Here is an 18,602-nt window from a genome sequence, read left to right as displayed (position 1 = left end):
CCAGTATATTATAGTGTAATGTGTGGTATCACAGTGTAACTGGTGATTGCTTGCTTTGTTGGCCTTCTTGAAATTGAAATCCATAACAAAAGAAAAGCAAAAAAATTACCCCAGTTACAATTTCTTGTACAATACTGTGAGATATTGTTAAATATAGAAGAAAAGAAGAAGACGAAGAAGATAGATTACGATTACGATTACGATTACGATTATTATAGATTGCGCCTTTCACAATCCTGGTCATTTCTCCACAGGTCAGATCTATCTATCAGATACTGAGTGCTGCAGCAGCAGCAGCAGCAGCAGCAGCAGCAGCAGCAGCAGCAGCAGCAGCAGCAGCAGCAGACGGTCGGCACAGAGCTGGCAGTCAGAGTTGATGGGGCATATTTAAATGTACGGTGGAAGTAATGGTGACATCGATTGTGATTAAAGAGCCCTGATAAAATCACTGACCTTGGTAATGGCTGAATAATGATGCATTTCGTGCGCGACCCCTGAATATGCCCGTAACTCAGAATGAAAACAGGTTGGGTGTAATGTGTAATGTATTGCACGTATGTGTGCTCGCATATGGAGATGAGTGGAACATACTGAAAAGGAAAGTATGAAAGGAGGGGAGAGAGAGGTGTGGAGAAGAGAGGGAAAAGGAGACTAGAGGTGGTGGTGGAGAGGGTTGGGAGGTGTTGAAGAATAGAGGAAAGTTGAGTGGTGAGAAGGAAGGAGGAAAAAATAAGGAAGAAGGAATAGAGAGAAGAGTGAAAGTGGGAAGGGTGGATGTTAATGTGGACTAATGGCAGCTCTGATCCAGTCACTGTCATCCGTGTGTGAAGTTGTGTAGGGTTTGGAGCTCTTCTTGAAGCTAAGAAATGACAGTATCATGGCAAAATGTCATCTTTAGACCACCCCCTTAATAAGAGATATGAAAACAGATACATCTTTCCAAATTTAAGTTTAAGCTCAATGGTGGATTTAAAACAACAACCTTAATTAATCCTATGTGTGCAACTGCATCACTTCCAGGTCCTAGTCCTTAAAAATCCATAAGGGCCAAACAAAAGTGAGTCACCGCCATCTATAAATGGACTTTTGAAGGCTGTTAAAGGCTGCATTGTGAGAAATCCTGTTTCCACTGAGTGCAAAAGGTTTCGCTCTACCTCCTCTGTCTATGAAATACCCAAATTCCAATAAAGAGTGAGTGTGAAGGAGGCGGAAGTGGTTAAAAAAAACCATAATCTTTGCAAGAGCCATGGTATGGGCTGATTTTCAGTTACGAAATATCTAGTTAATACAGCGTCAAACCACCAAGAAAATCTGTGTGCGTGATGTGACCTCACCCAGCGTGCATGAAGGCGTAGCTGAGGTATCTCCAGGCCTGGGCCCGGAGCTGAGGATGGTAAGGCAGCGGTCCCTTCAGGTAGGACGGGCTTGACACCTGGAGGACCCAGCGGTCCAGCTGAAGGCCATAGTACATGAACACCACCACCTGCGCAACACATTCACAATCACCTTCTAGGCCAAGTGCAGTACATCAGCACAAACAGGTGGTGTAGCAAGGGGTTAAATAGTAACAAAAATGGAGAGAACGTATTCAAGAGTTCAAAAATCCACATGATTGCTTATTCAAATATAAATTGTAACAAAATCCTTGGCTATATGTCATAATGTATTGTATGACCTATAGACTGTACTCTCTCTACCATGGAACCGCAGACCGTTAATAAAGAAATTGAATCAGGTTTGATTTAGGGTTTGATTTAGGGAACCCCTCCTTCAGAAGGATTCACAGTGGGATGAAGAGCAAGCACGGAGAGATGATATACATCACATGGTCACCATTGCCCCATTGTACTACATATTGTGGCAGTCAAGCTATTCTCCCAATACTGGATCAATTGAAACGGTTCTGATGCCAATCACCTGGGTTGGGTTCCAATGATTGACAAAATGAGGTTAAAAATACCAGAGTTTACCTCTAAGTTCATTGGCTTGAAGTTGATGGGCACCCTTTTTGCCAACAGCTCAGACCAGACAGCCAGTGCTTACCTCTGCTATGGTGATGATCAGAATGAGCCAGGGCGGTGGGCAGTAGGTGTAGCTGTCAAAGTACCACTTGCGGTCCACCTCGCGAGGCAGCGTCTCATAGGCGACGTGGCGGACCAGCCGCTGGGACAGGCCGAGTCCCACCTCCTCCCGCAGAGAGCAGCCCTTCAGCTGCCGACCACCTTGGAGGATGGCCCTCCGGAAACTGTTGGAGCGCTTGTTACTCATCTGGGGATGGCAGGAGAGAAGGTAGAGGGAAGGTGTAAGTGCCAATGAGGGCGAGAAGGAGCAAGGGAGTAGAGTGTGAGGTAAGGGGATAAAGAAATGGTGTCAACCCAAGTTAGTTGGATTTATATAGCTCTTTATCACTGTAACCGTCACAAGGGGCTTCACCAGCCCACGTTTATAGGACAGTTTGATGATAGCCTCCAGGCCTAAAAGCTTGTGTAAGCAAGAGAAAACTCCCAAAAGCCCAAAGGGAAGAAAGGAGGCACCTTCAGAAACAATTCAAAGCAGGAGGAAACGGTTACAAGGAGAAAGAGAATGAGAGAGAGAGAGGGGAGGGGACTTTGAAATAGCCAATGCAGCTGTAGTATAAGCTGAAGTGCAAAACACTTATATGATATTGATATCAAGGTTAAATGTCGTGAGGCACTTCATTGAGTGACTTCTGAGCAGCCGGAGTGGACAAACATGTATAGACTCACTCTCCTTCTCGGCCAAAAAGTGACAACGACCACACTGACATTCCTCTCCCGTCTCACCGTGGCAACAGAATGCCTCCAGCATTGCCTAGCAACCACCAAACCCTTGGTCTGGTCCCCAACACTGACAGCAGCTGCCACAGCACCGTGCCCTTCTGTTTGGAAAGTGAAAAGTTAATCTCTTGAGAGACTCTTGAGGTTCTTTGCTCAATAGCCATTGATGAGGGATGTATGCGTTTGATACAAGACAAGACTAAGGTGTTTTAGAATATTCATGATATTTTTCTGATAATCACGATGGTGTATTAAACCCAAATTAACAACCTAACTGTATACTGCGCAAAGGCCTGTGCTGGCCAATTCTTGAAGTTTCGGACATTGGCAGTGAAAATGTGGTAACGGCAGATCCCTACTATCAACGACAACTTGCGATTATGACGTCTACAAAATCTTTAGCGTTTCTACAACTTTTATATCGAATCAAGATACCAAAGATGTTAAAAAAAAAGCTGTAAATCCTGTCAGTCACGCCAGATCTTCTTACATTTAGAAGGTGTTGATTCGAAAATGTTCTCCTTTCTCTCTTTCTCTTTCTCTTTCTCTCTCTCTCTCGCTCTCTCATACACGTACATATTCACACACACAAGGAGGATTTGGGGTGCGTCTTCTCTTTGCTAAGCCCCAGATTAAAAATATTCATGAGCCTCTAAAAGCGCAGGGATTGGGGACGGTCAGGACGCCGTCTAACACAGGAATTAAAAGTTAATGAGGACTCAAAGCCCGTCCTTGGGACTCAGAGAGAGAGAACTACAGCTTTCAAATGTATTATTCATTTTAATTGATTGTAATTGTGACTTGGAACATATTTACAGTCATATCTGTCATATCCTTGTAAGGGATGGTAGTGCAGGAGGTAGAGCTGGTCATCTAGTGATCCAAAGGTCGCTGGTTTGATCCCAGGCTCCTCCTGCTAGCATACTGTAGTGTCCTTAAGCAAGACACTTAACCCCTAATTGCTCCTGATGGCTGCGTCCATCGGCGTTTGAATAATTGTAAGTCGCTTCGGATAAAAGCGTCTGCTAAATGCAATGATATCTGCTCGATTTAATTAATGTCAACCTTCCACTGCCAATTTTACATTTAAGCATCATGTTGGTTGCCTGATTCCTTCGGACCTCTGAGAGTATGTTAATCTATACCTCTATCAAATCTCATGCCACTTCTTTGCAAATATTGCTTCGGACTGCATAAATTCTGTGATCGAGAAGGTCGATACCAATATAATCCCTATATGTCCAGTATCGAGATACTGACCGGCAGCATGCTAACTGTGTTAGCTCCATACAATGCTCCAGGTGGAAGCAACTAGTCTAACTTGTCACACCTGCCCAGCCTGCTCCCCCATGACCCGTGTGCTCTGTGTCCTGGTTCCACAACCTGACAACCATCAGCCACCAGGCCCACTCCACTCGGAGTGCATCGGCCATCAGACAGTAATAAGTGACCCCGCATAAAAGCTCTGCTGTTCCCTTCCTCTGGTGCCGGATCGTCTTCGACTACCGACTACCGTATTGTTTCACTAATGTCTCTGTCGCAATGTAGCTTGGATGTTATTCTCCCTTGTAAGTCGCTTTGGATAAAAGCGTCTGCTAAATGACTAAATGTAATGTAATGTAATGTAAGGACCACGCTGCTAGCCTCCCTGTCCTGATCCCCTGTTACCTGTCCCAGGCTCTTCCAGTCCGCCCTGCTCCTGTTGGGCAGCCACCAGCTTCCTCCATCAGCCTGTCAGCCTGTTCTTCCTGGATTCACCTGAACCTGTACCATTCCCCACCTTCCAACACCTCAAAAGCTGAGTTTATGGAAGTAATACACCGTAATAATGAAAACTAAATTAAATCTTTGTTGTTTTCAGTGCTGGTATGGTGTAGGGAGGTGTGGTTTTTAGCAGCCACACCTGTCTCGGGTCTAGGTAATTGAGCCTGGGATCAGGGTGGCTGTACACCTGTTGCTCGTTAGATCAATTAACAAGCAAGATTTAAAACCTTGAGGCAGGTGCAGCTGCCACAGCTGCAAAGATACACAAGAAGCTAAAATTTTTTTAATGTCGCCTTGTTGACTAGTTATTCGGTTGGTCAAGGAAAACGCTGCAAAGCTGATGAGTTTCCTCTGCTGCCTTGGAAATGAAGTGGCAGTAGGCACAGCTGGCTGAAAAGGGCGTCAATCCTAAAAAGTGGAAGTTAGGCAAGTACTACAACTCCCGGAGTTGAAGCAGATTCTGGTTTTATAACAGTCGGTGCAGCCTCCAGTGCAACACATGGTGAATCAATTTCTTCTTTGAAGCCTTTCAATAACACAAACGCTGTCTGGTTTATGATGTTCTACTGCTGGCTCAGCTCCTCTTCATTCCTTCTCCTGCTTCTCTGTTCGTGTGCAAGTGTTTTGAAACGAGCTTGAGCTCACGTGCTGATGTTTCAGTATTGAGGTGCCTTTTCCCAAATAAACAGTTAAAAAGAATGGGAAAGGCCTTTTTAGGAATGGTCCATTTATCCGTCCCTCTGTTATACAATCCTCTGTTGAGGCCACACCACATAAGCTAACTCTGTCTGACAGACAGAGTTACTCTTGGATTTATTTTAAAATATATCTTTATTGATTTTGCATCATTTAGGGCCGGCATCTGGGCTCAGCTGCTCTTCAGTCCTGGTGATCTATACAGCAAATACAGACATACTTAATGAACTGGAAATAGAGGAGTGATGAGCTTGAATCCTCCCATTGGATAGAAGAGTAGAACCGGGGAGGTGAAGGGAGCTCGGCAATGCAGCAAGCAGGCAGCAAAGCAGGGAGGGCAGGAGGAACCAAGTACTTAAATAGGCCGGCCCATAAGCGCATGGAAGCCTGTAGGATGACCATTATATACTCCATAGTGTAAACTGGGGAGATTAGATTGTATATTATGTGTGTATATATATATATATATATATATATATATATATATATATATATATATATATATATAAACACACACAGTATATTTAGCCTTACACAGGTACTCCTCACTTAACAACAAGTTCCGTTCCTACAACCAGGTCATTAAGCAAATTGGTTGATAAGCGAGGACCTGTGTTATTTCACGGTAAGGGGGCGTGGCCATTGTTGCTGGTGTAGTGAATACTGACAGACTGCGTGAACGAGAGTGAGAACGGTGATGAGATGACATGTATACAGTGTATATGGTGTATATAGTATATATATAGGTTATAGTATATAGTGTATATAGTATATATAGTATATATACTGTATATAGTATATACAGTGTGTGTATATAGTGTATATAGTATATATAGTATATATAGTATATAGGGTATACAGAGTGATGCCCGATGAGATGCTTGACGCTGAGAGGCTGCGCTCACAGCGCGCACATCGCGGTATTGTACTGTATTGTATTGTACTGTATTGTACGCAGTGTACAATACAGACTGGTCAGAGAGCTGGTCGTAAGTCTGAACGGTGGATAAACAGCTAGGTCTTTAGTGAGGAGTACTGTACTATATAAGTTCATGGGAAATTAGAAAGATTGATGTACGGTTAACAAACTAATATATAATATATAATAAGTGTTGTTCTTCAACAACTTTTCAACAGTACCTCGTGCATCAAAAAACTTGGCCACATCAAAAGAACTGACTTTTGATGAAGAGTTTTAATTGGCTGCGAGTTAGAAAAAACTCAACTTAAACTGGAAACACCAAATAACAGAATAAAAGATAAAATAAAATAAAATCAATGAAACGAAAGAGCCAACAGAGATATAAAAAGAAGTGGACAGCTGGTTGATAGTTCTTCCGCTGGTGTATAATGAGTTTTTAATATCTCTACAGGGATCATGGATCATCGTTGGGAGATAAACTTCAGAAAAGCCAATTACGTACTTCCCGGCCTTGATGCCGAGACGCCGAGAAACGTGGGGAAGTTTCTCTTCAGACCACACACCAAACAGAGCAAGAAGAAAAAAAAAACACACACACACATGGAGGCAGATGAACAGACAGATACTGACATATATACTTTCACACATTCCTCTCCAGACCTCCGCCAGCGAGTCGAGCTCAATAAATACACTTCTTTCACTCAAGGCAGTTCCTCTCATTCTGTAGTAAAACGGAAAGAAAGAGCCAGTGACGTTCCGCCCATTCAGACGCGGCGAAAAAGGGCCATTGAGAGGAGAGGAGAGGAGAGGTGGTCCGCGTTGGGAAGAGGAACGCCAGAGCGACAAAACGAAAGAAGCGGCGAGGTGGGGAAGAGCGAGAGGGAGAGCGATGAAAGACCATAATGAAAATCAGAGTGACAGCTTTTATGACACACAGAGACAGAGACACCTTCTGGACAGACTGAGGACGGAAGAACATTTACTGAGAGAGACAGAAAGTGAGAGAGAGAGAGAGAGAGAGATGGAATGGAATGGAATGGAGTGGAGAGAGCAATGTTGTGAGCACATATTGTATACTGTGGGAGACGAGACAACACAACAGAAGACAACATAAAAACTTCAGGAGCTGAATTGTTGTTCTACTATCACGCTGTACTTTTACTTTTAATCCTTTACCGTAAATGAGGCGTAGCTAATGGAGAAAGTTCTGTCCGACAACTTGAACTGAACTGCCTTGGGAATACTGTATGCAGCACGGCCCGCACCAACTCACCACCATAGGTGAATTGAAATGACAGGCAGATAAATAGGGACAATAAAGACGAAGAAGAAGGAGGTCTAAGGAGATGTGAGCGAGCAGGCACATAAAAAAGTGAGCCGGCAGCCAAATGATGAGATGGCGTGACAGAGAGGAAGCAGCAGCGATGGGAAATGCAAGATGGAGCCACAAATAAAACCCCAAATAAGTCCCTGGCAGGCTTTCTCAATCTCTCCTCCTGGAGGCTTCTCCCAATTTCCCTCAATCCCTCCATCCCTTTCACAGCGAAAGTATGGACCATCAGAGGGTGGAAGGACAATAGAAGCTTAGAAAACACACACACACACACGCACGCACGCATGCACACACGCACGCACGCACACACACACATGCACACACACACACACACACACACACACACACACACACACACACACACACACACACACACACACACACACACACACACACACAATGCAACACACACAGATACCACATACTGTATATATGAATCCTCACACCCATAAACAGGCACACAAAAAAACTTGATCCTCATTTCTTTCTTACTTGATCTCCCACTTCCAGCCCTTACCCGGCATCACGTGACACGAACGAGCCAATCGCGAGCCAGCATCTTAAAAGTAATGACATTTTTCCCAGAATCCCACACAGGCCCATTCCGAGCCCACTGCACTGTGGAAACACAATAGGCAGCTCTGAGGTCTGGTGCAGGTGGGCAGTCAAGATGGTGCTTTGTGTGGATGTCAGAGAGAGAGAGAGAGAGAGAGAGAGAAAGAGAGAGAGAGAGGTAGAAAGAAAGGAAAGAAAGATAGATAGGAGAGAAGAGATGGAGAGGAATTACCACACATCCAGGATACACACAATACAGGAGGGATTCACCCGTCCAAAAAAAAAAAAAAAAGAAATGCAGCATTTCCCTTCCACTGTTCAGCACACAAGTGAGTGAAATGAAGTGAAGTTAGTCATGGAGAAGTGAGCACGACTGGAGATACTGGAGTAAAGCCACAAATTTTGACGTTTCTTTACCTTATAACACGCTTAGAATATGATTTTCAGAACAATACATGAAAATTGATAGTTGCATTAAGACAGGCCGGCAGAATAGTATGTCATCATTAAAGAAAAACAGATCAATCACAAATAATATACAGTAATTAGGGATATCCCAAAGAAAAATTGACTGGGTGTGACATGAAAAAAATGAAATAAAACACCATTTAAAGAATGCTGGCAGCAACAAATGGAAAGAATAGATCAATGGTGGGAAAAGTGCTCATATCCGATATTTAGTAGTAGCAGTAGTAGCATAAATATTAAATACTACCCAAGTAAAAATATTAATGATCGCCCAAAATGATTCCTCTTATTGTTGGCAGAAAACTTTAACTGTGTGTTCCCCAGAATGGAATAAAGCAAGTCGAGAAGAATATGGCAAAATTGGACTTATGGATAGAATTTGAGTAGACATACCTGTTTACTGAATTTTTTAAATAAATAAATAAAATAAAACTGAATTATTTTGGATGAACAGCCATTTTGGACATACAGTGTTTATTTAGTCCTATTTAGCCCTGGTAACTTTCCTATCTACTGTATAATTCACCACTTAAATGCACATTTAGCATGAAACTGGAATATTGCTAAAGATATCATATCATAAATATCATAAAAATATCAGATTGGGATTTGGCCATGGCCACTACAAACTTTAACATGACTTGTGTGAGATTCAAGGACCAAAAGGTTGAGAAGTCGAGGTCTTGGGTGACAAATCACTTCTATAATTTAACATTAAGTGAAGTGGTATTGACTCGTCAAGCAACTAAGACATCATCATATCATTATACACTATTGTGTCGACTGAATCACTAATTTCAATCAATGAATGACCCAAAACTTGTCATAATATGAGATCTAAAATATGTGTGAGATGTGAGATATTTGGTCTGCGAGTAATTCATTTTGGTGATTTCCAGCTTTTTTTATTTAACTTGGACAAGTACATGTATTACGATCTCTGCTCACGTGTAGAAAGACTTGATGATGCTGAACATTTGCGAGAAAAAAAAAAGGTGCACATCTCACCAGGTTGACAAAGTCCTGGTAGCAGATCTTTCCGTCTGCGTTGTTGTCGGCCAGCGCCAGCAGAACCTCCAGCTTGTGTGGGTCAAGCTCAGACCCGTGGGCCGCCAGGAGGTCCCGGAAGCGCTCGGTGCTGATGAAGCCCGAACTCTCCGGATCGTACTGTGGAGGAGGGGACCAAGAAGAAACCAATATTGAATAAACAGCTCATGTGTCCAGTAAAGTTTGGGCATAAAATGAGCCATAATGAAGTAGTGCAGAATGCATTTAAATAGAAAGTGAAGAATCATTGTAACAAATTACAATATTCAGACACAACGCAGCTCCATGAGCCTACCCCACCCCCTTTAATAGCATTGGGGGAAGAGAGAGAACCACCAAGGATATGGTCACAGTTTAAGCTGCTTTTGGAGGAATCTCTATTGCTCCAACGCAGCCGCACTTGGAAACACACTTTGAATCGACAGCGAGAGCCACAAATAGCCACAGGGCTCGAGAAACTCGCGCAAGAGCAACGGAATCAAAAAGATATTCACATCAAAAGCTCTTTTGTATTCATTGGGATCTTGACCTTGGGAGCGTGAAACAAACAATTTTTTCCTCCTCTCTCCCTGACCTATAGCTTTCTCGGGCCCACGCACTCCTTTTCCTCTGTTATAATGAACTGGAGTGTGGAGCGAGCAGGGAGAAATAGCACGGCACAGCATGACATCAGAACAGTCACACCGCCACGGGTCCAGTAAGCAGATCAAATTACTTTTTCCTCGCGACAGCTCCCATTTTCTGATCTTTGATACAGTCTCTATGGGACCATTTGAACGATATGGCCAGAAACCTATTCAGGAATGAGGTCCCAATCGCAGGGCAACTATTGTATTGCGTATTTCTGTCAGAGGTACTTAATCTTGCCGTGTTTCATATTTGTTCATTTCCATTTGAAAAGGCGGAAGCACCCATTGATTTAACACTGAATTGACCAGTAAATGGGCTCCAACTCAATTTGACACAAAAACACAATTTTTATTTGGGCCTGTAAATCTCTGCCTAGGGTAACACGTGTAATTACTTAATATACCTATTCAAGTGTTCATTTCATCGATGAATGACAGTGATTTTCCTTCACCGACACAGGTAGACAGACGTCTGCGCGAGGCTCCGAGGCTTTCTGCTAAACTGACAATCTGGACGAGAAATCCCTGCTTTTATTTGAACGAAAGCAGGAGACAGCTGCAGCCTCTCCCTGTTTTGGGGTGTGTGTGTGTGTGTGTGTGTGTGTGTGTGTGTGATGTGTGTGATGTGTGTGTGTGTGTGCGTGCGTGTGTGTTTTACTATACATGTGAGGAGCGGTCTCCAAATTGACAATTTTTTGGTTTAGAAGTGCACCACGAACATGGGTCCTCACTTAGCAGGTGTATGTACTCTGACATCGGCATAACAGCCCTGACACGTCAAGGCGCAAGACCTGTCCTGTGGTATCTAAGACTTCAGCACTTTAGCAGATCCTTAAGTCCTGTAAGTTGGGAGGTGGGGCCCCTATGGATCGGGCTTGTTGTTCCAGCACATCCGATAGATGCTCCATCGGATCGGACCCTAACCCCGACCATCCACATGATGTAGAAGAAAACGTGATTCATCAGACCAGGCCCCCTTCTTCCATTGCTCCATGGTCCAGTTATGGTGCTCACATGCCCATTGCAGGTGCTTTCGGTGGTGGACAGTGGTCAGCATGGACACTCTGACCGGTCTACAGCAATGCAGTCCCATACACAGCAAGCTGCGATGCACTGTGTGTTCTGACACCTTTCTATCATAGCAGCATGAACTTTTTCAGCAATTTGTGCTGCAGTAGCTCTTCTGTGGGATTGAACCAGACAGGCTAGGCTCCACACCCGCATCTATGAGCTTTGGGCGCCCATGACCCTGTCGCCGGTTCACCGGTTGTCCTTCCTTGGACCACTTTTACCACTGCATACCAGGAACACCCCACAAGACCTGCCGTTTTGGAGATGCTCTGACCCAGTCATCTAGCCATCACAATTTGGCCCTTGTCAGAGTGGCTCAGATCCTTACGTTTACATTTTTCCTGCTTCCAACACATCAACTTCAAGAACTGACTGTTCACTTGCTGCCTTATATATCCCACCCCTTGACAGGTAGGTTAGAATGGCTTGAATATTGTGGCTGATCGATGTAGATAGACAGGAAAAGCAGGGGAGAGAGAGAAGGGATGACATGCAACAAATGGCCGGCAAGGACTTTAGCCTTGAAAATGGTACGAGCTCTACCAGAGGTGAGCCACAGGGGCGTCCACTCAGACATCACTTTGATACCATTACAGGAATGTGTGTGTGTGTGTATATATCTATATATAGATATCAACCTGTATATGTGTGTGTGTGTGTGTGCACGCGCGCGTGTGCGTGTGTGTAAATATGACACATCCATGCATAATGATATGGCAATGAATGAATGAATGAGTAACACCTCCGAATCCAGGTTACCTGAACCCGAAACACTGTGTGTGTGTGTGTGTGTGTGTGTGTGTGTGTGTGTGTGTGTGTGTGTGTGTGTGTGTGTGTCTGTGTGTGTGTGTGTCTGTGTGTGTGTGTGTGTGTGTGTGTGTGTGTGTGTGTGCGTGTGCATGTGTGTGTGCCATATGGCAGTGTTGGCTGGCAGCAGGTGCTCAGCACTCTTGCTGAATGACAACACAGAGAAGAGCTACTGCCCTCACGTCGTCTGTGGAATCGCTGCATTTTTTCAACTGAGGAAGGGCAGAACCGCCGATGGGCCATCTGCCAAATGGTGCCGGCTAACAGAGACGAGCAATAAACCATCAAATCCTGCCGGTGAAGTTGAACAAAAGTAATAATCCTTAAAGGGCATTTAATCCCGGGCCTCTCACTTATAGTACAGAAAAGTCCACTGATTCAAAATGGGTACGGTCGGCTCAGGTACAGGTTTAATATACAGTATGTACAAAGAATAGGGTGAAAAAAGAACAATCGCTGATCAAATGATTTATTAAAAATACAAGGGGAAAAAATCTGCTTAAAAAGTAGGCTTCAAGGTCTAGACATCTAAGCTCTTATTTTGCATGTCAGGATTAATTTTACTTAACCCAATTGATGGAAACACGTCTTATTCCCATTCTACTTGCTGGGAGATTTGGAACATCGGATCAAAACTCATCAAAACAACTGGACGGAAACACGCGGTAGTAGAATCAAGCTCACCTATAATGGCGATTATGCAAAAGTTGGAATAGTGTTATCTTATCCTATCTTATGTTACTGTAAATTATGGTGCTAAAAAAGGTAATAAATTAACTGCAAAATAAATATCGGCCCCAAACATCGGCTATCTGTCTCCTAAATCACCGATCATGGGTATCAGCCCTGAAAATCTTTCTTTTCAATGAACCCCTTCTTACAACCAGCTTTCTCTTGAGAATACTCAAATTTGTAACTGTGCAAACCAACATGATGTCATTTTGACATAAATCACCAATTTGCTTCTTCAGAGAATGTTCATCAAATGCAAACCGTACACCAAAAATACATTGGTCCGGGCAGGAAATGAACAGTATTTTTGTCCTAAACCTCACGACCGTACCCAAAAATGTTGTTGGCCTGGATTTCAATCAACATTAAACACACAAAAAAAAAAAACTTTAACCTCCAAAATGTTGAACAAAGCTCTCTACCGACCTTCTCCTGCAGCAAATCAGCAAGTTTCTGCCGGGGACATTTCCGCATGTTGAAGGAACGTCAGCCGAGGACCGTCCCGTTGCTCTGCGGTGTGTGTGCATGTGAGAGTGTGTGAGTATGTAAGTATATGTGTGTGCGACTCAACTGTGTGTGTCTCTGTGTACGTCACTTTGCCAGGCATACATTTTGTCCGAATAGCAAGGTTTTCTTTTTTTTCCTTCCCCAGACTAAAGGATTATAGTCCAATACAGATCACTCACCCTATTTACACACACGCACGCAAGCACACACGCACACAAACACACACACACACACACACACACACACACACACACACACACACATACACGCACACACACACTCCTCCACAAACCCCCACACTCTGGCCCAGTCAGCTATCACTAACACCCCACACACACATACACATAAAACCCCAATACCCTACATTTCATCCTCCCCCGCCCCTTGACTCTCTCTCTCACTCTCTCGCTCTCTCTCTCGTCCCCTGTACACCCCCCCGGCTCCATCGTTCACGCTCACTATTTCACTATAAAAACAAAACAAAAAAATGAACAAACACAAACTTGCATTTGTTCACCCCCAAATAGCAGCCGTTGCTGTTCCCTCAAACGCTAACAGTCCCCGCGTCCAGTTCTACTCGCACCCTGCTACGCTGAAACTTTCCCATCAGTGGACTTCATACTCCACTGCACACACCCTGCAGCCAACAGGCACAGGGACCCACCCCCGCTATCAACAAAGGGCCTTCGAACAGCAATTTCATGCAAGGTTTGCCGAATCCCTTTACTCCAATTAGCGGCCAAGGAGGGGTCCGAGCAGGGGGAGCCGGATCCACGCCGGACCCACCCGGCTCCAAACTACCTTTAGTGAGAGTTTTTTTTCATGCTTTGTTGTTTGACAAATAGATTTGTGCTCGCCGCGTTGCGTTATCGAATGGATTCAGACCTTCTGAGGTGTAATGCTACGTTCCATTGGAAGTAGAGAATCAGTTATAATAATAATAATAATAATAATAATAATAATAATAATAATAATAATAGTAATAATAATAAATATAGCTGCAGGCAACAATACACAGAGTCCAGTTTATTCCTTTTCGGTATGTATTACAGTTTTTTTGTTTTTGTGAAATGCATCACAAGTTACAAAAGTTAAAAACATTGGGGACTTACATCTGGACCAATCAACATGGATTTACGTCTGCATGTTTCTCTTCTGGCGTTCAGTTTAAATATTCATGAAGAACGGTGTTTTAAGAATTATAATCGTTCCTGGGTGTAATTTAGTATTTCTGAGTATTTACCATATCACGGGTTCTATTTTCCAACCCCTCGCTGGTTCTTGACCCCATTACTCACTTGTAAATTCGAGTGGACTTGACGTGGTCACAAGTTTTTGTGAACTACTATTTCTTCGTATTTTTCATGAATCCTGCAAAGTAATGGGGACCAATGAAATAATGGATCAATCCAACAGATACACAGACATCTACCAGGTAAGAAGGTACATAAATACACATATACACCTAGTTTGTAATCTCTAACCACTACGGAGCGACTGAGCCTACGCTGCACACTGGACACAGTGCAAATGTACATTCTGAGTCAGAACCTCCATATTTACAGTAAATAGTATGATGACGTCATAAAGCGTTTTACTGTAAATCTAATCTCGTTCATTTTGTTTATGAATAGTGACATGTCAGTCAAGCACAACCAGCTGAATATTTGGGGTCAAATTTGGTCACTTTTTCACAAATTTCTGCTCCGTATGTGGATCGATTTGAATGAAACTTAAACCACGAGATGCTTGTGACATACCGGTTTAAACGACACCTCAACCTTGTTTGTAGTTCATGTAATTGTTGTGTTCTAGAATCTTTCAGCCGGGTTAGACATATTTTGGCGTTCAATGCATTAGACCCTGTCGGTGATTTTGGTCAAACTTAGTCTGTTTTTTACTAATATCTGCTCCGTATCTGGATCGATTTGGATGAAACTTCAACCACAAGATGTTTGTGACATACCGATTCAAACGAGATGCACCGTGTCCGTAGCTTATGCTGTTTATCTGTGTCAAATAGTTTTCGATTTCGGGGTGTCCTGTGCCATGCGCACTCGGCTATGTGGGTGGACGCTCAGGGCTGGTGGCCAGGCAGGCCACCTGGCTGGATGGGGTATGGAGGGCCTCGCCTTTTCATGGGCTACTGGAGGGCATTGGGGCCCCGCCGGCTTACGGGGCGGGCAGTATTGGCCTGGTGTTGATCTGGGATGGGACCTGGCTCCGGGACAGTGGTGTGTAGGTGGGCTCCGCGGGCTTCTCTGGGGGCTGGGTGGTCTTCTGTGGCTGCAGGACAGGGTGCTTGGGGCTTTCCTCCAGTCGTGGAGTGTTTATAAGGCTGCGGGACTTAGGGGTGGCTTCGGGGCCTTTTCTGCTGCTTGGGAGCGCCACAATATAATTCCTCCCTCACAACAGAACTAACTGTGACAAGTGCCATGCACTCACCGGTGGACACATATACAGGCAGACTCATCAAAGGCACACACATCACCATCACCTGCTTCAAACACACCTCCGAACACCCTTCTGATTACATTCTTCTCCTTTTCTCCATCATTTACTGCCATAACTATGACAGGAAGTGCTGTTACAATTTTTTGGACTTAATTATTAGGTTTTGTTGATACATGTTGTCGTGTGATTTTTCTATGTTCATGTTTTTCCAGGTACATGTTATTGTTTGTTTCTATATTTATTTGTCTCACCCATTATGATTCGCCCCCTCATGTAGTAATGATGATTAGTTGTTTATAGACCAAAACATGGTAAGATCCTTCTCCAAAGAGGGTGATTGGTGGCAGTTCTGTGTGACAAAATGCTGTGCTCTTGTCATTCCATGGGTCGTCCACAGGACAGAGTTATTGCAGCAGTTCTTGATGATTTAAGAATGAATAAAGAGTTGCATTGCAGGTTGAGAAGTTGAACTCTTGAACTTGCAGACTAACTCTGTCCTGGATGCAATGGCATACAAATACTCTGTGTTGTAGGTTAAAAAAGAAGCAATAAGGTAACAATAAGGTGTGTGTATTTATGTGTGTGTGTGTGTGTGTGTGTGTGTGTGTGTGTGTGTGTGTGTGTGTGTGTGTGTGTGTGTGTGTGTGTGTGTGTGTGTGTGTGTGTGTGTGTGTGCGCATGTGCGTGTGTGTAATTATATATTAAGCTTAAGCTGCCTTGCGTGAGGCAGCACGGGACACATGGGGCTTTTTTTGTTTCGTTCAATTCGGAAACGTAAAAATTAATGGGGCTGCCCCATAAAGTCAGCAATTCAAATCATCAGTCGGAAACCGGTCGGTCGACTGAGATTGTTCAAGTCGAGCAGTGTTTTTCTTTTTCAGTCAGTGCGCATTACAATAACAGGACAAAACAGATAGAAAACCCTAATCCTCCAAATAAAACAACTAAAAACAGCATGGGGACGGGGCATGAAGGAACGGGGTGCGACTCGTAGACTCGTTAATATTATTTTCTGCATATAAGGCATGGGAGAGGGGGTGATCGGGAAATGAATCATGGAGAAAGTGTCCCCATCACATACCGTTTCATACCCACCTGTTTCGTTCCAAAAGATGATGTAAAATGAAAACACACTGTTTTGGCATCCCATCGCTGGCTCGCGCATCCTCTGCACCGTCGGAGGGGGAGACAGGTGCGAATCTGATTTGACTGAAAAAATCAGGTACAGCCCTAAAAAAAAATTAATAATAATCTAAAAACACACTATTTCTGTTTGTGTTGTTTGGAGAAACAGGGAACACGGAGCTCACAGCTCGAGCCACAGCTTTGCAGCTAGTGTGGAGGTGCCGGATCCAATCAAATATGTGCGGGTCCCAATCTGGGAGGTCCTGGAACATGTTCTGGCACAATCTGGCACAAATTAAACCTTGTATATTTATAATATATATGTACTGTAAGTGCTGAAAACAAGTATAATATGATTATTATGATTTTAATAGCACTGAAAACCAAGACAATTTGGTATTGAATGTTGAAAACCAGGACATTTTATATCTGTCGGGACTTAAAGCTCTAAACTGAGACGTCTGGTCACCGTACTTTAACTTCCAAGTCCACGTCGAGTCTCAAGTCATTTATTTTCTGTCAAGTCAAGTTGCAAGTCATCAAAACAATGACTCGAGTCCACATCTCTGTTCCGATCATTCCTCAGTGAAAGACTTTCAGTAGTTTTCCCTTCCTAAGCTAAATGTGTTCCGAGGGCTCTGTTTGGGAAAACATGGAGGCAAACATGGAGTAAATGTTTGTGCATTCTACAAGCTACAAAACGTATGCTAACATAACGTGGAAAAGTAGTAGTTTCGATTGAAGTGAGACGTGTTTCCAAATAAAAAACGATCTGGTCCTAAATTCCCACTTGGAATTCCTAAATGGCGTTCCTTTGCCCTTTCCCGAGCAGGAGGTCGGGTTTTCCCGAGTTCCAACTTCACTGGAACGCAGCATAAGAAATGCGGTGTAAGCAGTAGATAACCTCCTTGGGATTACTTACTACTTACTTGTCACTTTTAATAAGACAATAATAACTACGTTATAACTACTAAACAATGACCGTGCATCTGGGTCATGTGAGAAAGACATAATTTCCATAATAACCAATAAACCAGGGACCGAATCAGCGTTTGACCGACCGAGGTCGTATGTTCGCATACCAAGACATTTTGCACAAACCAGCCCATAAAGGTTATTCTGGAGAAAAAAAACAAACAAACAAAAACACGTAACGTGGCGTGTGAAACAAATCCCCAAGATTAAAATATGTAAATCAGCCAGACTCTCCTATTCCATGACCATTATCACTCCAGAGTATTGAGCAGCAAGCACACACACACACACACACACACACACACACACACACACACACACACACACACACACACACACACACACACAAATCTCATAGTTGTCATAACACCACATAACAATAGCAACATACAAGCTTTCATTTTGAGGTCATCGCTATAGCCTGGTAGAATTCTGGGGGGGGGGGGCGTGAGGGGTGAGAGCGGGAGTGTTAAGAAGATGGGGCTCAATGCTTGTGCAGCCTCATTTTCATAAAGCCGCATATTAAACAGCCTGAGGGGGGTTGCCGTGGGGGTTTGCGAGTTCCGCAAGTATCCAAGCCCACGGCCCTAAAACATCCCTCTGGGGAAATTACCTCTCCCCGGATCAAACCTTGGGGTTGTCTAAAGGGTTAGAAAGTCAAGAAAAGAAAAATCCTCAAGAATAAAATATGTTCTCTTACAGAAGAACATGTAACATAC

At 43.7% G+C, this 18,602-nt stretch overlaps 1 protein-coding gene across 2 annotated transcripts in view; it reads right to left on the bottom strand.

Moving 5' to 3' along the window:
- Positions 1-18,602, bottom strand: part of rhbdl3 (rhomboid, veinlet-like 3) — a 63,505-nt gene that overhangs the window by 14,362 nt on the left and 30,541 nt on the right. For both annotated transcript variants that reach the window (XM_079998552.1, XM_079998553.1), the window contains 3 exons: positions 9,545-9,703; positions 2,044-2,268; positions 1,335-1,483 (listed from right to left, as the gene is read on the bottom strand). In XM_079998552.1, the coding sequence (XP_079854678.1) occupies positions 1,335-1,483; positions 2,044-2,268; positions 9,545-9,703 (533 nt within the window). The remainder of the gene's footprint in view (positions 1-1,334; positions 1,484-2,043; positions 2,269-9,544; positions 9,704-18,602) is intronic.

The sequence above is a fragment of the Zeus faber genome (assembly GCF_960531495.2).
Source record: "Zeus faber genome assembly, chromosome: 4".
Lineage (NCBI taxonomy): Eukaryota > Metazoa > Chordata > Actinopteri > Zeiformes > Zeidae > Zeus > Zeus faber.
The sequence above is the reverse complement of the archived record's forward strand: the minus strand, read 5'-3'. Positions and strand labels throughout refer to the sequence as shown.